This window comes from Apaloderma vittatum, unplaced genomic scaffold, assembly GCF_000703405.1.
Source record: "Apaloderma vittatum isolate BGI_N311 unplaced genomic scaffold, ASM70340v1 scaffold5352, whole genome shotgun sequence".
Taxonomy (NCBI): domain Eukaryota; kingdom Metazoa; phylum Chordata; class Aves; order Trogoniformes; family Trogonidae; genus Apaloderma; species Apaloderma vittatum.
In genome coordinates this window covers 22,490-37,975 of record NW_009705143.1, presented here as the reverse complement: position 1 = coordinate 37,975, position 15,486 = coordinate 22,490, and the positions used below count along the sequence as shown (strand labels likewise).

The 15,486-nt window shown below is 47.4% G+C and overlaps 1 protein-coding gene across 1 annotated transcript; it reads left to right on the top strand.

Annotated features, from left to right (window-relative positions):
• The first annotated feature begins 3,635 nt into the window (after positions 1–3,635).
• On the top strand, positions 3,636–15,210 carry FBXO34 (F-box protein 34). The gene is made up of 2 exons (XM_009865274.1): positions 3,636–3,712; positions 12,868–15,210. Exons 1-2 carry the CDS (start codon positions 3,636–3,638, stop codon positions 15,065–15,067), a joined length of 2,277 nt encoding a protein of 758 aa, XP_009863576.1. The 3' UTR covers positions 15,068–15,210.
• The last annotated feature ends 276 nt before the right edge of the window (positions 15,211–15,486 follow it).

The following is a 15,486-nucleotide window of genomic DNA, read 5'->3' as shown; positions in this document are numbered from 1 at the left end:
CATGGGGACAGAAACACAAATGTGAGGTCGCTCCAAAACTTTGTAAGAGAGCTTGAGTTAAAATATGCTTGTTTTCTCGTATTTTGCATTTGGGCAGGGAGGGAAGGAGGGCTGGGCTGGGAAACAGCAGAATTACATGTCTGGTGAAATGTGCTTTTAGAGACAAGTGTCATGTAACAACCTAAACCTGAACTGGGTGGTGAGGGAATGGACATGCAACCTTGTTATTACAAGAAAACAAAGTCCACATGGAGATCTCTATTATAAGGTCTTGGCACTAGCTCTTTTTTTTTTCCTTCTTATTTCTTAAAAAAAAAAAGAAAGAAAAATTACCTGTCTATCATAATGACTGCTTTTGGGTATTAACTCTTCTGAGTTCCCCTCTGAAATACCAGCTGTTTCTTTCTTCTGCATCGTGAGCGTGCTGATGCTCTTACCCAGCTGCGCCGGCACGATGAGCCTGCGTGGCCCTCCTAAAGCCGTAGCCCTGCACACACGTGGGGTGGTCGGGTGTGTTTCCCAGCCCTGAAGCCACGACCTCCTTCTTAAAAAGCAAATTTTCCGAAAGCATGTGCCCATCCTTTTCACTTGCTTGTTTTAGAAGTTGCTGTTTTAAACCAAACACGCTTGCAGTGAAACTTCAGCTGTCGCGTATTGCTGTGCAGACGAAGACACCTTGACCCTCATCCACGCTGGTTTGGGTTTAATCCCTTCGGTTTCTTAAAACTGACGAGACACGGAGTTCTGTGGGACCCCTCGGCGATCTGCCGCCCGTTGCTGGGAGGACGCGGCGCTCGCTGCTGCCAAAATCCGAGTCCTTCCCACATCTTAGGCATGAAGGCATATGCTTGGGGGTGGTTTCAGGAAGGGAGAACAACATGATTAGGTTTTTTTAACTTCCTCTTCTGTTTTGTTTCTCTGTGCATCTGCATTTCAGTTTTCGGGCTGTACCCGACTCTGTGCAAAACTAACAAATCAGCTGAAGCGCCCACTCATAAGGATCAGTCTTGGTAAAGAAACGCACTGAGGTAGTTAAAAGGCAGTAAGTATCTCTGTGCTAGCTTGGATGCTGATTTTTTTCTTCTTCTTTTTTTCTTTTTTTCTTTTTTTTTTAAATTCACAAGCACGGCTTTTTACGACTTACACAGTAGGGATTTGTCAGTAGCTTGCTGGCATTAATAGTCTATTTCAGCTCTTTTCTATAGCCCAGCAGCTAGAGGAGGGAGAAAGAGCATGCTTTGTGTGGAGCTGTGTTGTGATCTGTGCTGCACTGCCCATCTGAACGTGTCTGTGTCTTATTTTGTCAGCTTTTGCTTCGCTCTAGTAGGTGGTAGTCCCGTCTTAAACGTGTGACATCCCAACATATGATGCCTGTGCATGGATCAGGGTTGTGGCTGCCCTGACCAGTTCACTCGATGGTTTTGCTTCTCAGGCTCTTTACTGCAGACAAGCTATCTTTTGGGGGTTAATTTTTTGTCTGGCATTCTATCATTTGCTTCTCAGTTGATCTGCAGAGGGGTAGGACGAGGACAAAACATCTGGTGTGTGTAACCAGGAATACGCAGAGAGAGTTTTAGCTGTTGAAAAAGTGACTGGCATTCTTCGAAATGGTGTGGTTGTGTTTATTTGGGTGTGGATATAATATTTCTGTGATACAGTTCCTGCCGAGTCTGAAATGCTAGTGTCAGTAAAGCCAGAAGGGGAAGCCAGACAAAAGCTTGGATAAAAGTCGGAATTTCGTTGCCTCTAACTGATGGTTCATGGGAAAGTAGTGATTTTGTGTTCAGTTTTTGATTTTCGTAAAGCACTAGGCATGTGCTTTTTTGCTCTGGATAACTGTTTGTGGCTCTATATTTTACAGCCCACAAAGCGTCAGAAATGACTGATTGTTGTGCCTGAGTTTCACTCTCGCAGGTAGATCCTTATTACAAGCTCTGGGCCATTTAATGAAAATGGTGTTTGACTATAAAGCTTCAATTTTTCTGCTGTTAACCGTGGTGGTCTAAACTCTTTGTCTTTCTGAGTCCATGAAGCAGAGGGCACCCTCTCGTCCTGCCCCTGCAGTGTGTCCATCTTTTCCATTCTTTGCCTGGTGTAGAGCTCGGCAAAGATTTCTCCATGAAGACTGGAATGTGTTTATATAATATTTTATATGTTATTTTAGGCTCCTGCTTACTCAAAATGTAGGCAAATTATTAACCTTTCATTCGCCATCACTGGAGGAATCGTGAAATTGCTGGAGTGGCCGTCGAGTCAGATGGATCTCAACCAGCTTCTGCTTTCCCTGCCTGGAAGGTCACATCCCTCATCGCTTTCTCAGCGAGTGTAGCTGCCAGGTTAGGGCAGAGTTGCCTGGCCAGGAGCGTTTAGCAGCAACATTCAGTTGTAAACCACACTAGTTGAGCACTTATTACCTGAGCTGTGCATAAGGAAGTGCTTTTTTTTTTCACGTGGGAGTGTTTTTCCCTGGCAGATGCCAGAAAAAGGGGCGACATGAGAGGCTCCGTCCCCGTGGGAGCTCCAAGGGGTATAAACCTCTGGCCGGTGCCTCTGGCAGGCTGCGCTGTGGAAGTGCTGCTGGAGGAACGGAGCAGCAGAAGGAGCGTGGGGCAAAACTGCTGAAAAGAACAACCTGCTGCACTAAATCATGAATCCCCTGAGGAGGCAGCTCTGTAGTTAGCATCTTCAGATGGCTTTGGTCCCTTAGAGAGGAAGCAAACGATCTATAAAACAATACGCTGGCGACTCAGGCTTGCGTATTTGAGTTTTTTCCAGGGCTCTTTTGCTGTGTCACTCTTCCGTTTTATGTTCCAACTCAAAGGTGGCTGTTGTCTCACCATCAAAGTACGTGAAAGCCCTGGTAGTAGTGTCTGCTCCAAGGACAAGGAGGAGAAGGCAGCAACCTAGTGCGAGCAAGAGATACTGCAGGACGGTTTTGTTTTGGTGAAATCTGCCGTCTTATCTGTGTGTGATGCAAAGACCGAGGCGGTTTTCACAAGGCTTGGAGGCTTCAGGGTGGCATGTTTTTTGTCCTTTATGAAGTCCGCCACGTTACCCTGATTAGAACGCTAACGTAACTCCTGGCAGGGTCAAATCTTACCGCTAGCAGTGGTTTCCCCCCCGAAGCTTGATGCGGTGCTAACAGGCAGAAAGATCTCCTGCGTCCTGTTTGCACGGAGCTGGGAGGACAGCCTGTTCCATGGGCCGTGCCAAGGTAGTGCTGCAGTGGTATATAGGGTGAAGCAGCATTGTGTGTGCAGACAGGCTGTTGTGGAGGAGCATTAATTTATATTTTAACAGTGTTAGGAAGCTCCAGCTGCAGCAATGGCTTGATAATGTTAAGTTGTTATATATATTTATATATATGTTTTATAGATATGTCCATGTATGCATAGATGTGTGTGTATGTCTGTTTATTTTCTCTATCTTGGGGAAGGGTCCTCGTCCTGCTTGCCTGTGCTTCAGTCGCTGCTTTACTCGAACGTGGTCTTACCTCCCTCTGGTTTGTTCAGTTTGTAGGTGGCAGAGACGCAGTGAAGCTCTGTGCGGGGCGGGGAAAGCTGATGGGGGAGCCTTGTGCGTGACCCAGGATGGACTGGCTGTGACGGCGTGCCTTAGCTGGAGAGGTAGTTACCATGAAGAGTTCCTGCAGAGCTGGCCTCCACAGGGAACCGCTGAATTCCACATCCTCCACCTTCCATCAAGTCAAACGGTATGAACAGACTGCCTGGTCTGCCTTATTTAGCACTGATTTAGCCCCTCTCCTTACTTTCCTGTTGTCTTGAGTGGCAAATGTTTGGTCTAAATTCTTACTTCCAGGTGGCGTTCAAGTGAAATGTTGTAATGGCTTAAGGGCAGAAATGTTCTTTGACATTTTTATTTGATAGTGACAACTGCAGATTCGCTACAGCTGGTACTGTACTTGGAGAAATCTTGGGGTTTTTTAGCAACAGCTGTAAATTACTTTGGGAACGTAGCTTTGAAGTACAACTTAATTGGAGAATGGCTTGTCATAGTAGGCTTGAAAACGTGCAGTCAGCTTAAAGCAAGTGGAAATACTGGCAGTCATTGTTGCGGTTTGTCTTACTATGGAGTAAGTAATTAGATTAGTTTAAGCTCAGATTTTGTATTGCTTTCTCTCCTGTGTCTCTTACTAAGAAGTGCACGATTGATTTCAAACACTTGTGCTTATGTGACGATTAAGTGAACGCCTCTCACTGTCTCGTTATAGGAACACCGTACAGAACAACTTGTCCTTATGCAAATGCAAGAACATGCCAGTTTGTTTGAGTTCAAGCTACTTGAAAATATATGGGTTTTTTTTTTCTTTTTCTCAAATCAAGACTCTTTAAACTTCCTCCTTCTAGAGGAAGAGAGCCAGCTTTCTGGTTTCCAAAAGCCTTGTGGGTTTAAAGCAGACTTCCACCTTTGTTCTTTGTGGTTGTGCAGACAGCATCTACTTGCTGTGTTAGTCTCTTGGTAATTTAGTGCTGGAAAAGACTTCCTGGGTCACCCGACTCTTTGCCTTCCCAAGCACTATCTCATAATCCCTTTGGTAAATTTAGAAGTCTAGCCTAAAAACAATTATATCTTCTCCTCCTGTACATGAAGTACTGTGCAATTAGGAACTACCTTTTGATTCCCAGACTGAACGCTCATGCCAGCTTATACGCTCGTTTGAGCTTATCTTCCTTCTTCTTTTTCTTTTTTTTCTTTGGCACTCATTTTTTCAGCCGTTTACATCTTCTGCTGTATTCTGTAAGATGCGACTGTGCACCCTCACCTGTGGTTTTGCGTTGCTGAGTGACTCAAGTGTTATCTGGTAGTTTCTTGAGTAACGCCTGCGCTGTAGTTCTCAGCGTGGGTGAATTTCCTCGCTGAGTCAAGACAAAAAGTAGACGCTGCTCTCCAGAGCAGATCTGGCAGGAGAGCGTCTCACTGCTTCCTTGCATATATCACAGACTCACTTCCACGGCTTGCCTCTGTTTCACGGGTTTGTCTGTGGTGGCCAATACACCTTCCTTAGCTACCTCCAGAGCTTCTTGGTGTTCAGCTCGCTGGTGCATCAACATCTGCATTTCACAGCTCTCCTCGGTTTCCCTTCCTCGGTGCTTTGTGCCTTCCTTGGTTTGGAAATGCCTTCCTTTCCGTGGGTTCACCTGTAGTACTCGTGCTGAGGTCGTTCCTCACAAAATCGGAATGTTCCCCAGCCTGATTCTTGAGACATGTGGTTGGTTTTCAGGCTGATGTTTTCTTTCCAGGCATCACCTGGGTCTCTCTGCTGCTAATACAGCTCCGTTGTCGGTTTTCCCATTCTCCTGGCAATCTGTCTTAAACAGAAAATCTCCTTGTGCCTTCTGATGTAGTACGTCTTTCTGAAAAGATCACTTTTTTGAGAACCTTCACATCAAACTATCCTCCTTTTTTTCCTCTGTGTTGCCTTAATGCTCTTTGCTTGCAAAGCATCTTTATGTGGAAGTCAGACTCCCAGCCCTGGAGAGGCTGCAGTTTCTCTCCCTTCTCTTTCTGCCCTGCAGTGCCTCCTCCAATGCACCACATGTTTTATTAACTCGTATTGTTGCCCTTCGGGAGGTTTGTAAATCCTGCTTCTTGGCCTGCACTTTGAGTCTACCTGTTTTGCATTCTAAAACTGAAGATGAGCCACTCCTCCCAATTTTCATACAAAGCTTTTTAATCCTCCTCCTTGGTCAAATTAACCCCTGGGATTTTGCCCTCCTCATCACCCTTATCTCACTCCTCTTTAAAAATGATGCAAAGTCAAATTTAGTAGTTTGTGCTGTGCCTAGAGTACTCTTAGTCTCTGCCCTGACCTTGCTTGCAGCCTTATTTCTCTCCCTGTCCTTTCTCATGAACTGAAGAACCTTTTATTACTTCTTTTTTTTCAGTATCTTCTCAGTGACTTCATGCTGCGCCAAGTCTCGCGTTTTTTCCTGCTCTTTTGGATCTTTTAAGATACAGGTTTCCAAGTGGTGCGACCTGGTGACTTGAAACCCATGTCTGCTGCTTGTGTCCTTCCCGAAGAAGGGCCAAGTTTGTTTGGAGCTCCTTCTGTCCTTGTTTGAGATGTGTTCCTAATAATGAAAACACCTTTTTGACACCTGGAGAATGCCTGCTGGGCTGCGTGATCTGCAGTGAAATCCTCCACCCTGTAGTGCAGCCGACTTCTTCATGAACCAGTTCCTTTCGGTCTGGAGTTTCAAAAGAGCAACCTGAGGACTTGCTTTCAGATCTACTTTTTGCTTATTCTTTTTTTTTTTTTTTTTTTAACTCCAGGTCTTTTAACCATAGTGTGGTCTGAGGTTAATTTCTACAACCTTTCATGTGCTCTCATTAGGCGTGCACAGAAATGAGGACCGAATGCTTTGTGTTGGCTTGTTAGCTGGAGAGATTTGCTGCTCCATGATATTACTAAAGGTCTTGGTCTTCTTGCATTTAATAAATTAGAAAAGAAATGTTAAATCAGGACATACAAAACATTTCCGGGAGGAAACATGTCACTTATCTGTGCTGCTCCAGGCAACTTTCAGCAGAAGCCCTATAAAACCACATTTTATCTTTTTTCTTTCTTACTGTCCTTCTGTGATTTCTTCTCATCTCAGCCTGTTCCGCCACGGGCACGTGTGCTCTCCCATCACCATGAGCTACGTGTTTCTGGAGCAGCTTACAACCTTGAATAGCGGATCTTTCGGTTTATTTTGTTTCCCTCTGCTTTATGTCATCCCTGTGTCATCTGTGATGTGGCTGGGGAGCAGAGAGCATGGGTTTGAGCTTCCTCAGGCTCACCAACAAATTGCTTCTGCGCCACTCGCTCCACGGCGAGAGCTTTTCTGCAGAAGGCTGGCAAAGCGACGGCACTTCTTCCTGAGTCAAATTTAGAAAGTAGCTGAGGCCGCTGTGCTTTGTGCTGAGGGATGTATATATGTGTGTGTTAACTTCAAAATAGTGTTAAAAACTTATTAAAGGGTGGTAGTCCTGGAGTAGCCTGGGTGTTGGGCTTGGAGACGCAGTCTGTGACCCGAAAGCTCTGCTTGGTGAAGATGATGGGTTCTGGGCCTGAGGGATTTTACAGCTGCTCCTGTGTGCAGCTGGATTTGGATGTCATCACCCCCAGAGCCTGGTTATTTGAACACCAAACGTGAGTGACCAAGAGGTGAGGGATCCAACGTTAAGGATTAGGTGCCTGCTTTGCATTTAGCTCTTTTGGGCCAGCTCAGCCTGGTGTGTTGGGCTCGCTCCGGCTTTCCCCCAGGTCGGCTGCTCAAGCGGAGAGTGGCAGCTCGATATCTTCTGTTTGCCTTCAAAGCCCTCGATCCTCCTCGCTCGCTCTCCTGATTTGATGCGAGAGGCCGTCTGGCAGGCATTGGGAGGTGGGTCGGGAGCAGTCGCTTTAAAACACAAAGTCGCTGCTTTGAGGGAATGGGGGTTTCTGGAAATCTGGTGCCTCTGCAGCTGCTGAAGTCACCTCTGGTCTTGGAGCATCGTGCTTCCCAACCCGCCCTTCTCCGAGCCTGGACAGTCGCCATGCGCCAGAACAAGCTCCAGTGAGTAGCAGAATGTCTTCTCTCCCGGCTCTGCTTGGCCGGGACTTTCCCGCTCCGGCAGAATCCATGGAATGCCTTTGAAGCAGCTCTCGGTCTGCTTTGCCTTCCCCCGGCGCTGCAGAGGGGATGGAAGTGGTACCGGAGAGTGAACCCAAAGGACCCACCGAGTCCTTCCAGAAATAACAAGTGGTTGACCAGAGTTGAACTTGCAGTCGATGCGTGGTTCTTCCTAATTGTCAGTGTCCTTTTCAGAAGAGCTAAGTAATAGAGACGGAGAAATGGAATGCCAGGCAAGAGAAGTATCTTGCCAGAGGTTATGCTTGGTGTGGGACTGTATTGTTGTTGGTGTGGGACTTTATTGTTGTTGGGCTGGGGTTTTTTTTGGTGGTTTTCTTTTTTTTTTGTTTTGTTTTTGTTTTGGGCTTCTGCCTTGTGTCAGTATGTCCCGAGGGTTTGTTCAGAGCTGTAGCTGGCGCTGCACGCACAGTCAGCAACACGAGGAACTTCTGGTCGACTGGAGTTAGTGTTTACAAAAAGGAATCGGCAGGAAACTTTGGGAGGTTGATTGAAATTTTCACCTTTGATAAAACCTGCCGGTGTTTACACAGAAAACTCGCAGTGTGAATATGCTGTTGGAGCAGATTACACTTTTATTTTGTTTTGGTTTGGTTTTTTTGTTGTTGTTGTTGTAGTCGTTCTTGCTGGCCGGAGGAAATCTTCTGTCTTTGCAGGGCATCCTGAGAGTCCCTGGCCCAGGTGCAGCGAGGGCCATCCAGGCTCTTTGCAGACCTTAGACCTTAGAAAAGAGTTGTGAAATATGAGCCTTTTCTACTAGTTTTTTCTCCAACTTCAGAGCTTCCATTAAAACAAATTTTTTTTTTTTTTTTTTGGCTGCTGTGATTTGGAACATAAATGCAGAAGGATGTAAATTCTGGCTGGCTGGGCACAGTAGCTTATGGGTCTTCTCTTTGGATGAGAGAGGAGGAGTGTGTGTGTGTCTGTGCATGTATAAAAATAAGTATTTTTATATCAATCCTGTGTAGTGACTAACTTGATAAAACTATAGGAAACAAGCCGTAGTTAGGACTTGTAAAAACAGCAGTGTTGTTCCAGAAGTGTTAAGGATCCTGTTTTTCAGACACAGCTGATTAGAAATAGAAAAACTTCGGCCCTTTTTTTTTTTTTTTTTTTTTTGAAGGATGGAATAACAGTATAAAGGCAGCCATGCTCGTTGTTTCAGTGCCGATCGTTCCTGGCAGGATTCTCTCTTACCATCAATTCAAAACTGTGCATTTGGGATTGAAAAACCTTTCATGCTTACTCCGTGAACTTCTGAAGAGTCGTTGTCTCTAAAGATAAAATTAGAAGGCTTGATATCATAAAGGGTGGAGGAAAGCAAACAGAATTATCTGGAATTAAGCATCACAGGGAATTGGCAGTGACTTCATCTTTTAACAACTATTTTTAGTGTCTTTAAATATGTAAGAACTTACCTGCAGCTGCCACGATTCCCTGCTTGCCAGCACTGAGATGTTGCAGAAATCAGGTAGTCTGTGGGTGGGGACTGGGCTCTGGTTCATCTTCAAAGCAATTTCTGCTGGGAAGCCTTGTTCTAATTCTGGGAGCTGGAAATGAAATGTGCTGCTGACGTGCAGGGAAGAAGCTGTGTTTGCCTAAAAGTTCGTTGGTTCTTAACGTTCCCAGCAAAGTGTGTGGAGTGAGGGCTCCTTTTTTGTCCAAGCGACACTGTCAGGTAAGGTCCATTAATAATAACCCTTCTCAAATGGAACTTCTCTTCCCTGAAAAGAGAGAGACGGGTGGCACTGCGATTCAGCTGGTCAGGTAGAGGTAACAGTACTCTTTGTAGCTGTCTGAAGTTATTAAATGAAGGTTTTCTCTAAATCTGGATCCATTAAAACAGTGCAATGATCCGAATGCCAAATTCAAATGAGGCAATTACTCTGGCAGTAAAACTTCTGACTAAGGCATAATTTTGTTATGTAAATCATAACTTTTTAACCTTAAATGGTATTGTTGGCTGAGCCTAACTGAAACACAGGAGGAAATATAACCTTAAAGGAGAAATCTCTAATAGGTGAGGCATAACTCTACCCCTTTGTCTTTCTCCGTAGACCAGAAATAGCTGGGAGCAGCTGAACCAACTTTGCTGGCTAAACGTGTCCTCTGAGCACGTCGGGGTAACCAGTTTGGTCCTGTTCTCATTCGGGTAATACCTGGTCTCGCCTTCATTTGCAGCTTCTCTTAATGAAGGGTGTTGAACTGATTGTCCTGCTGGATTCCTGAAAGCTGCTTGAAGAAAGCCTTTTAAACCCCACGTTTGGCTCGTCTTTCAAACGCCCTGGCGTGAAAACTCATGAATGAAATCTGATCTTGCGCTCCTACCTCATGAGATCTCTACATGCAAAGTTGTGCTTTTAATTGCGTTCACCTCTTGTCCCCAGGGTACAGCGACGGGCAGCCATCGGGCCTTTTCTCTCTCTCTAAGTCTGAAAAGCACGGCTCCAAAATCCCGTCCTGGCTGGGGAAGGGAGGGAGGGCTGCAGGCACCGTTCTCCGCAGTGCCTCACCTGCTGCTCTTCCATGCTGGCCACTGGTCCTGTTGTGTTGGTGACCTGATCCTCGTTAGCTACAAAGTGCCACCGAGATGAGGCAGACCTCACAGAAAATGAGGCCGAAGCAGACTTACAGCAGCCTTGATTTCCCATTCCCTCTTCATTCATCTGTTTCAGCACCCCAAAGTTCTATTTTTGTCAGATTATTTTAGTTTTTAGCATCCAACCAAGAAGGCAAACAAAATAGCTCAGTTGCATTTTGCAGAGGAGTCTAAATTGGGAGGTGACCCAGTTCCAACAAGAGCTGGAATTAGCACGCAGAAGGCAGGGGGGGAGAATTAACCCAGGGACTAGGTAGGCGTATCTGCAGTGGTGGGAGCTCTCGTACCCCCGCAGTCTGTAGGTGAAGCGCAGATGTTTTTAGCACCATCTGGTTGAAAAAGCGAGTTGGTGATCTTCCTGTAAAATCAGGAGTGAGGAGAACGTAGAATCACGGAATGGTTTGGGTTGGAAGGGACCTCAAGATCATCTCATTCCAACCCTGCTGCCACGGGCAGGGACACCTCCAGCTAGACCAGGGTGCTCAAAGCCCCGTCCGACCTGGCCTTGGACACTTGGGCCCCTGGCACAGCTTCTTACAGAATCACAGAATGTTCGGGGTTGGCAGGGACCTCTAGAGATCATCTAGTCCAACCTCCTGCCAGAGCAGGATCACCCAGAGCAGGTCACACAGAAATACGTCCAGGCAGGTTTTGAAAGTCTGCAGAGAAGGAGACCCTATGACCTCTCTGGGCAGCCTGTGCCAAGGCTCTGTCACCTGCACAGGGAAAAAAATTTTCCTTATTTTTTTTTTTAAACTACTTGTGCTCCAGCTTGTACCCATTGCCTGTACCCATTGTACCCTTGTACCTTGCCTGTACCCTTGTACCCATTGTCCTGTCATTGGCCATCCCTGAGAAGAGCCTGGCTCCATCCTCCTGACGCTCACCCTTTGCATATTTATAAACGTTTATGAGGTCACCCCTCAGCCTCCTCTTCTCCGAGCTAAAGAGCCCCAGCTCCTTCACCCTTTCCTCACCAGGGAGATGTCCCATCCTTCCATCATCCCTGTCGCTGCGCTGGACTCTCTCAAGGTCTCTCTTGAGCTGAGGGGCCCAGAACTGGACACAATATTCCAGGTGCAACCTGTTCCCACTGTCAGACTCGGCTCTCCATTCTGCTGGTGGTAACTCTGGCGGGTCTGCAGCCCTGGGGCAGGCCTGACTGGAAGGTCCCAAAGCTTCTCGCCAGGATGCTCATGTGTGTTCTTGGTCAGATTCTGCTGTTAGCTCTTCCCTCTTACAGCCATCCTGTGCCCTCTGCTGGGGGGGCCTGCTTGAGGGGTGGGCGAGCCAGGTGCCCCGCTCCTTGTGTGGGGACCCCAACAGGTATCCTGCATCGGTGAGGGCATCTCGAGGTGAGTGGGTGTGTGTCCTTGTGACACTGCAGCACGGCCGGGGAGGCTTCTGTCTGATACAAACCTGTCGTGTGCCTGAGCTGCAGGTGTTACAGCTGTAAATCCGTCCGACTTCACAGATGTCAGGCTTGAGGGTTTTAATTAAAAACTGATTTTAAGCTAGAAACGCAGTACCAAAACAACTGTTTTGGTGGTGGCTGTCAAGGGAAATATTCAGTGCCCGAATGTGACCGTATCAGCTCATGATAAATGGTATTGAAGCTGCCGTTCTCAAACCAGCGAGCACAGATTATCCCTGTTTCGAAAAGGAGGCCTTTTAACGTAACAATTCAAAGATTACCATGGAAACATAATCTATAGTTAGTTCTGTAACATGCTTACGTGATGCTCCTGGGGAGAAGAGCCTGAAGTCTCCTGATAATTGCATCCTAGGTGGCAGTGCCCTGAGCTTTTGCGTTTTTAGCTGTGAATTCAGATCACTGCGAAGGTGTAACCGAAAGGAGGAGTCGAGTGGCTGCGACTGTCGCAGAAGTGGTGCTGCTGCTGCAATGTCAGCGGCATCCAGGTGTCTCCTTCACAGCTCTTGAATTTTTAACCTAAAATCACACACTTGAAAGTGGTTCCCTTCAGCTTTACGTGACGGTTCTGTCACTTTTGAGGGGGGCATCTGATGTATAGCAATAAGGACCCTTGTGGGAATGTACACCAAGTATACCAGTATTGATATGCTGAGGGATAGATTTAATCTTGGGTGGTATTAGAAGATTAGATATCTGCTGTGATCTCTGAATGTAATTACACTGGCTAATTTCCCTTTTTAGCTTTAACTGTATCTACCAAAAAGAATTTATGTAAATAGATGTATATACGTATATCTCGGGTATAAGATAAACCCATTGACCCACATGAACCTTACAACTGGATCAAGAAGCGGATGAACAGAAGGATTGCTCGACCGCTGAAATGAACCTCTGGTTACATTTGTGGAACGGATAGACCGTCAAGTTAGGATTTCTCCTTTCAGCTGCCCAGAAGCAGATTTCTCTAAGGGCAAGATCTCTGCTATCCTTGAGATCATAATCCTGTAGCAAGAAGTTCTCCGCGGGTGGATGTCGCAGCCTGGTTGCTGTTTTTCCTTTCTCACGTGGTTCCTTTTGAGGCGTGGGCTGCTTGACGTAGAGTCGGAGGTGTGCTGGTGCCTGCTCTGGGCAACCTGCTCTAATGCTAGGCAAGGCAACTTTTGCAACTATAACTTCTCCCCTTTCTCTTTTTCTAGGGTTTCTGGTATGCACTTAAAGCCATATCTCAAGCTACAGAAGAAAGAGCGATCTCCAGAAATAAGCCAGGATTCCCTGAGGGGCCCACCCATGAGTCATCAGAGATCAATGCAAGAAGAAAAATACACCAACAACTGCACCAAACTGAGCGTTTTCCCGAAACCCTCCCTCGTGACTCCATCTCAAAAGCTTGTAGGGTTTATTTATCCAAATACTATGTGCAATATGAACGGGAAAAGTCCAGCGGATGGTCCAAGCGCAAGGGAGAAGAAGAACGCCCTGACCGCAACGATCCACCAAGGGGAAGAAGGGGAAGGGCCTCTGGATGTCTGGGCTGTGGTGAAACCCGGCAACACCAAGGAGAAGATCGCGTTCTTTGCGGCCCAGCAGTGCAGCGGCAGCAACCGGCTCGGCTCCATGAAAATTAAAAGCACGTGGGATATCGATGGGAGAACGGCGAAACGCAGGAAAAAATCGGTCGATCTTAAAAAAGCCAAAATTCAGCTGGAAAGAATGAGGGAGGTGAATGTCAAGTGCTCCCAGCCGGAGCCGTTTGCCTGCGGCATCGAGCACTGCTCGGTGCATTACGTGAACGACAACGGTGACGGCGTGTTCCCGGGCCGGTCCCTCTCGGTGATAGAGATGGTGGCCTTTCTGGAGCAACGAGCAAGTGCTTTACTGGTGGACTGTGCTAAAACCTGCGCGCCTGCTTCCGCCACAAGGCTGAGCACTCAGCCTAAAGGTGCCCTTCCCAGTTCAGACCCTTTCTCCTCTGCCGGGGCGTGTGAGGCCCACGCCGAGAGGGGGGGACCCTGCGGCAACAGCGAGCAGCAGAGCGAGCCCGTGCGCGTGCTGGACATGGTGGCCAGGCTGGAGTCGGAGTGCCTGAAGCGGCAGAGTGAGCGGGAGGCCGGGAGCCTCTCGCGAAACAACAGCTTCCGCAGAAACGTCGGGAGGGTGCTCCTGGCAAACGGCACCCAGCCCGAGGGAGAGGCGGGGAAGGTCTTCTCGGGCATCCCAGCGTCAGAGGATGGTGAGGAGGAGGAGGAGGCACGGGTAGCAGAGGTTGGATATGGGGGACGGTGCAGTCCTCTTGGTGACACCGAATTGTGGGATGGCGCCGGCTCCATTCGGCAGCCTTTTTCTTCTGGGCTGGATACTCGGATGGGGAATGTGAATTCGGGGCTCGCTCACGCCGTGTTGGCCATAACCGCTGGCAGGAGCGATTCCAAAATGCAAATTGAGCCTCCCAGACCTCTGCCGTCCGTGTGTCCAACCGCTGCCAGGTTGCCGCCACCGGGTTCCTTGCAGAGCAAGAATGTGACCGTTGATTGTATGTCGAAAGAGCCTGTAATTTTCCCGAAGCAGAGCTTGCATCCTGCTAGGAAGGAGCCCTTGTGCATCAGCATTTCAGTCACCAAGACTGAGAAGGGATGCAGGAAAGAGAAGCTCTCAAACTCCAGTTCTAGTGAAGATCCGCTCCCAGGGAGGCTGTTCTTCCTCCAGGCTGAGCAGCCTCCCGCTCACGAGCAACAGCCGCTACGGGAAGGTACCCAAGGGAAGGCAGGAGAAGGAGCCCGGAACGAGGATGAGGATGCTTTGGCATCTGACAGATCGTGCGTGAGAAACGGTGTCCCTACAGAGCCATCTGCCCTTTCTGCTCCTCCCGCGGAAGGGGCTTTGCAAGTACTTGACGCTTCCTGCTTAAAAAAGCAGGTTTCGCATGACTTTCTGGAGACCAGGTTTAAAATCCAGCAGCTTTTGGAGCCTCAGCAGTATATGGCCTTCTTGCCTCACCACATCATAGTGAAAATCTTTGGATTGCTTCCTACCAGGAGTCTGGTTGCCCTAAAATGCACTTGCTACTACTTCAAATTCATCATCGAGTACTACAACATCAGGCCAGCGGATTCCCGCTGGGTCCGCGATCCCCGTTACCGAGAAGACCCTTGCAAGCAGTGCAAGAAGAAATACGTGAAAGGGGACGTCTCGCTATGCCGGTGGCATCCCAAACCCTACTGTCAAGCTTTACCCTACGGGCCCGGGTACTGGATGTGCTGTCACCGGTCTCAGAAGGGCATCCCAGGCTGTAAGTTAGGTCTTCACGACAATCATTGGGTTCCTGCCTGCCACAGCTTTAACCGCGCCATCCATAAGAAAACCAGAGGAGCAGGAGCCGAAGCGGAAGAGGAATATTAGTGCACACACACTTTCCTGCGAGGTCGTTCGGGGTAGGAGTTGATTCTCATGCCTTGTGCTGTTTACAGTGTACATAATTGTCGTGGTTTTGGGCTTTTTTTTTTGGTTGTTTTGTTTTTTTTTCACAGGGCTATGAAACTGCACATACTTAAAACACAAGAGCCTTTACCTTTTAGATTAAAGACAGCTTTTAGTCCATCTATGTAAATAACACTACAAAAAACTAATTGTACATACAGAGTCTACAGCTGGCTGAACAACGTAATCACTACAATGCAGCTATGATAGTGTTGCGGCTATAGTTGTGTGTGTTTTTAAGTGTCTTGTTTGAAAATCTGTATATCCTGTATAATATATGAGTGTTTCTGAGAAGAAACTCTAAATAGGTAAAGGTCAACTTGTTTAAAGAATCTTCAAAC

Coding starts and splice junctions, on each gene's coding strand:
- FBXO34 (XM_009865274.1), top strand. CDS start 3,636: ATGAAGAGTTCCTGCAGAGCTGGCCTCCACAGGGAACCGCTGAATTCC. Junction 3,713..12,867: donor ACCTTCCATCAAGTCAAACG/GTATGAACAGAC, acceptor CTCTTTTTCTAG/GGTTTCTGGTATGCACTTAA.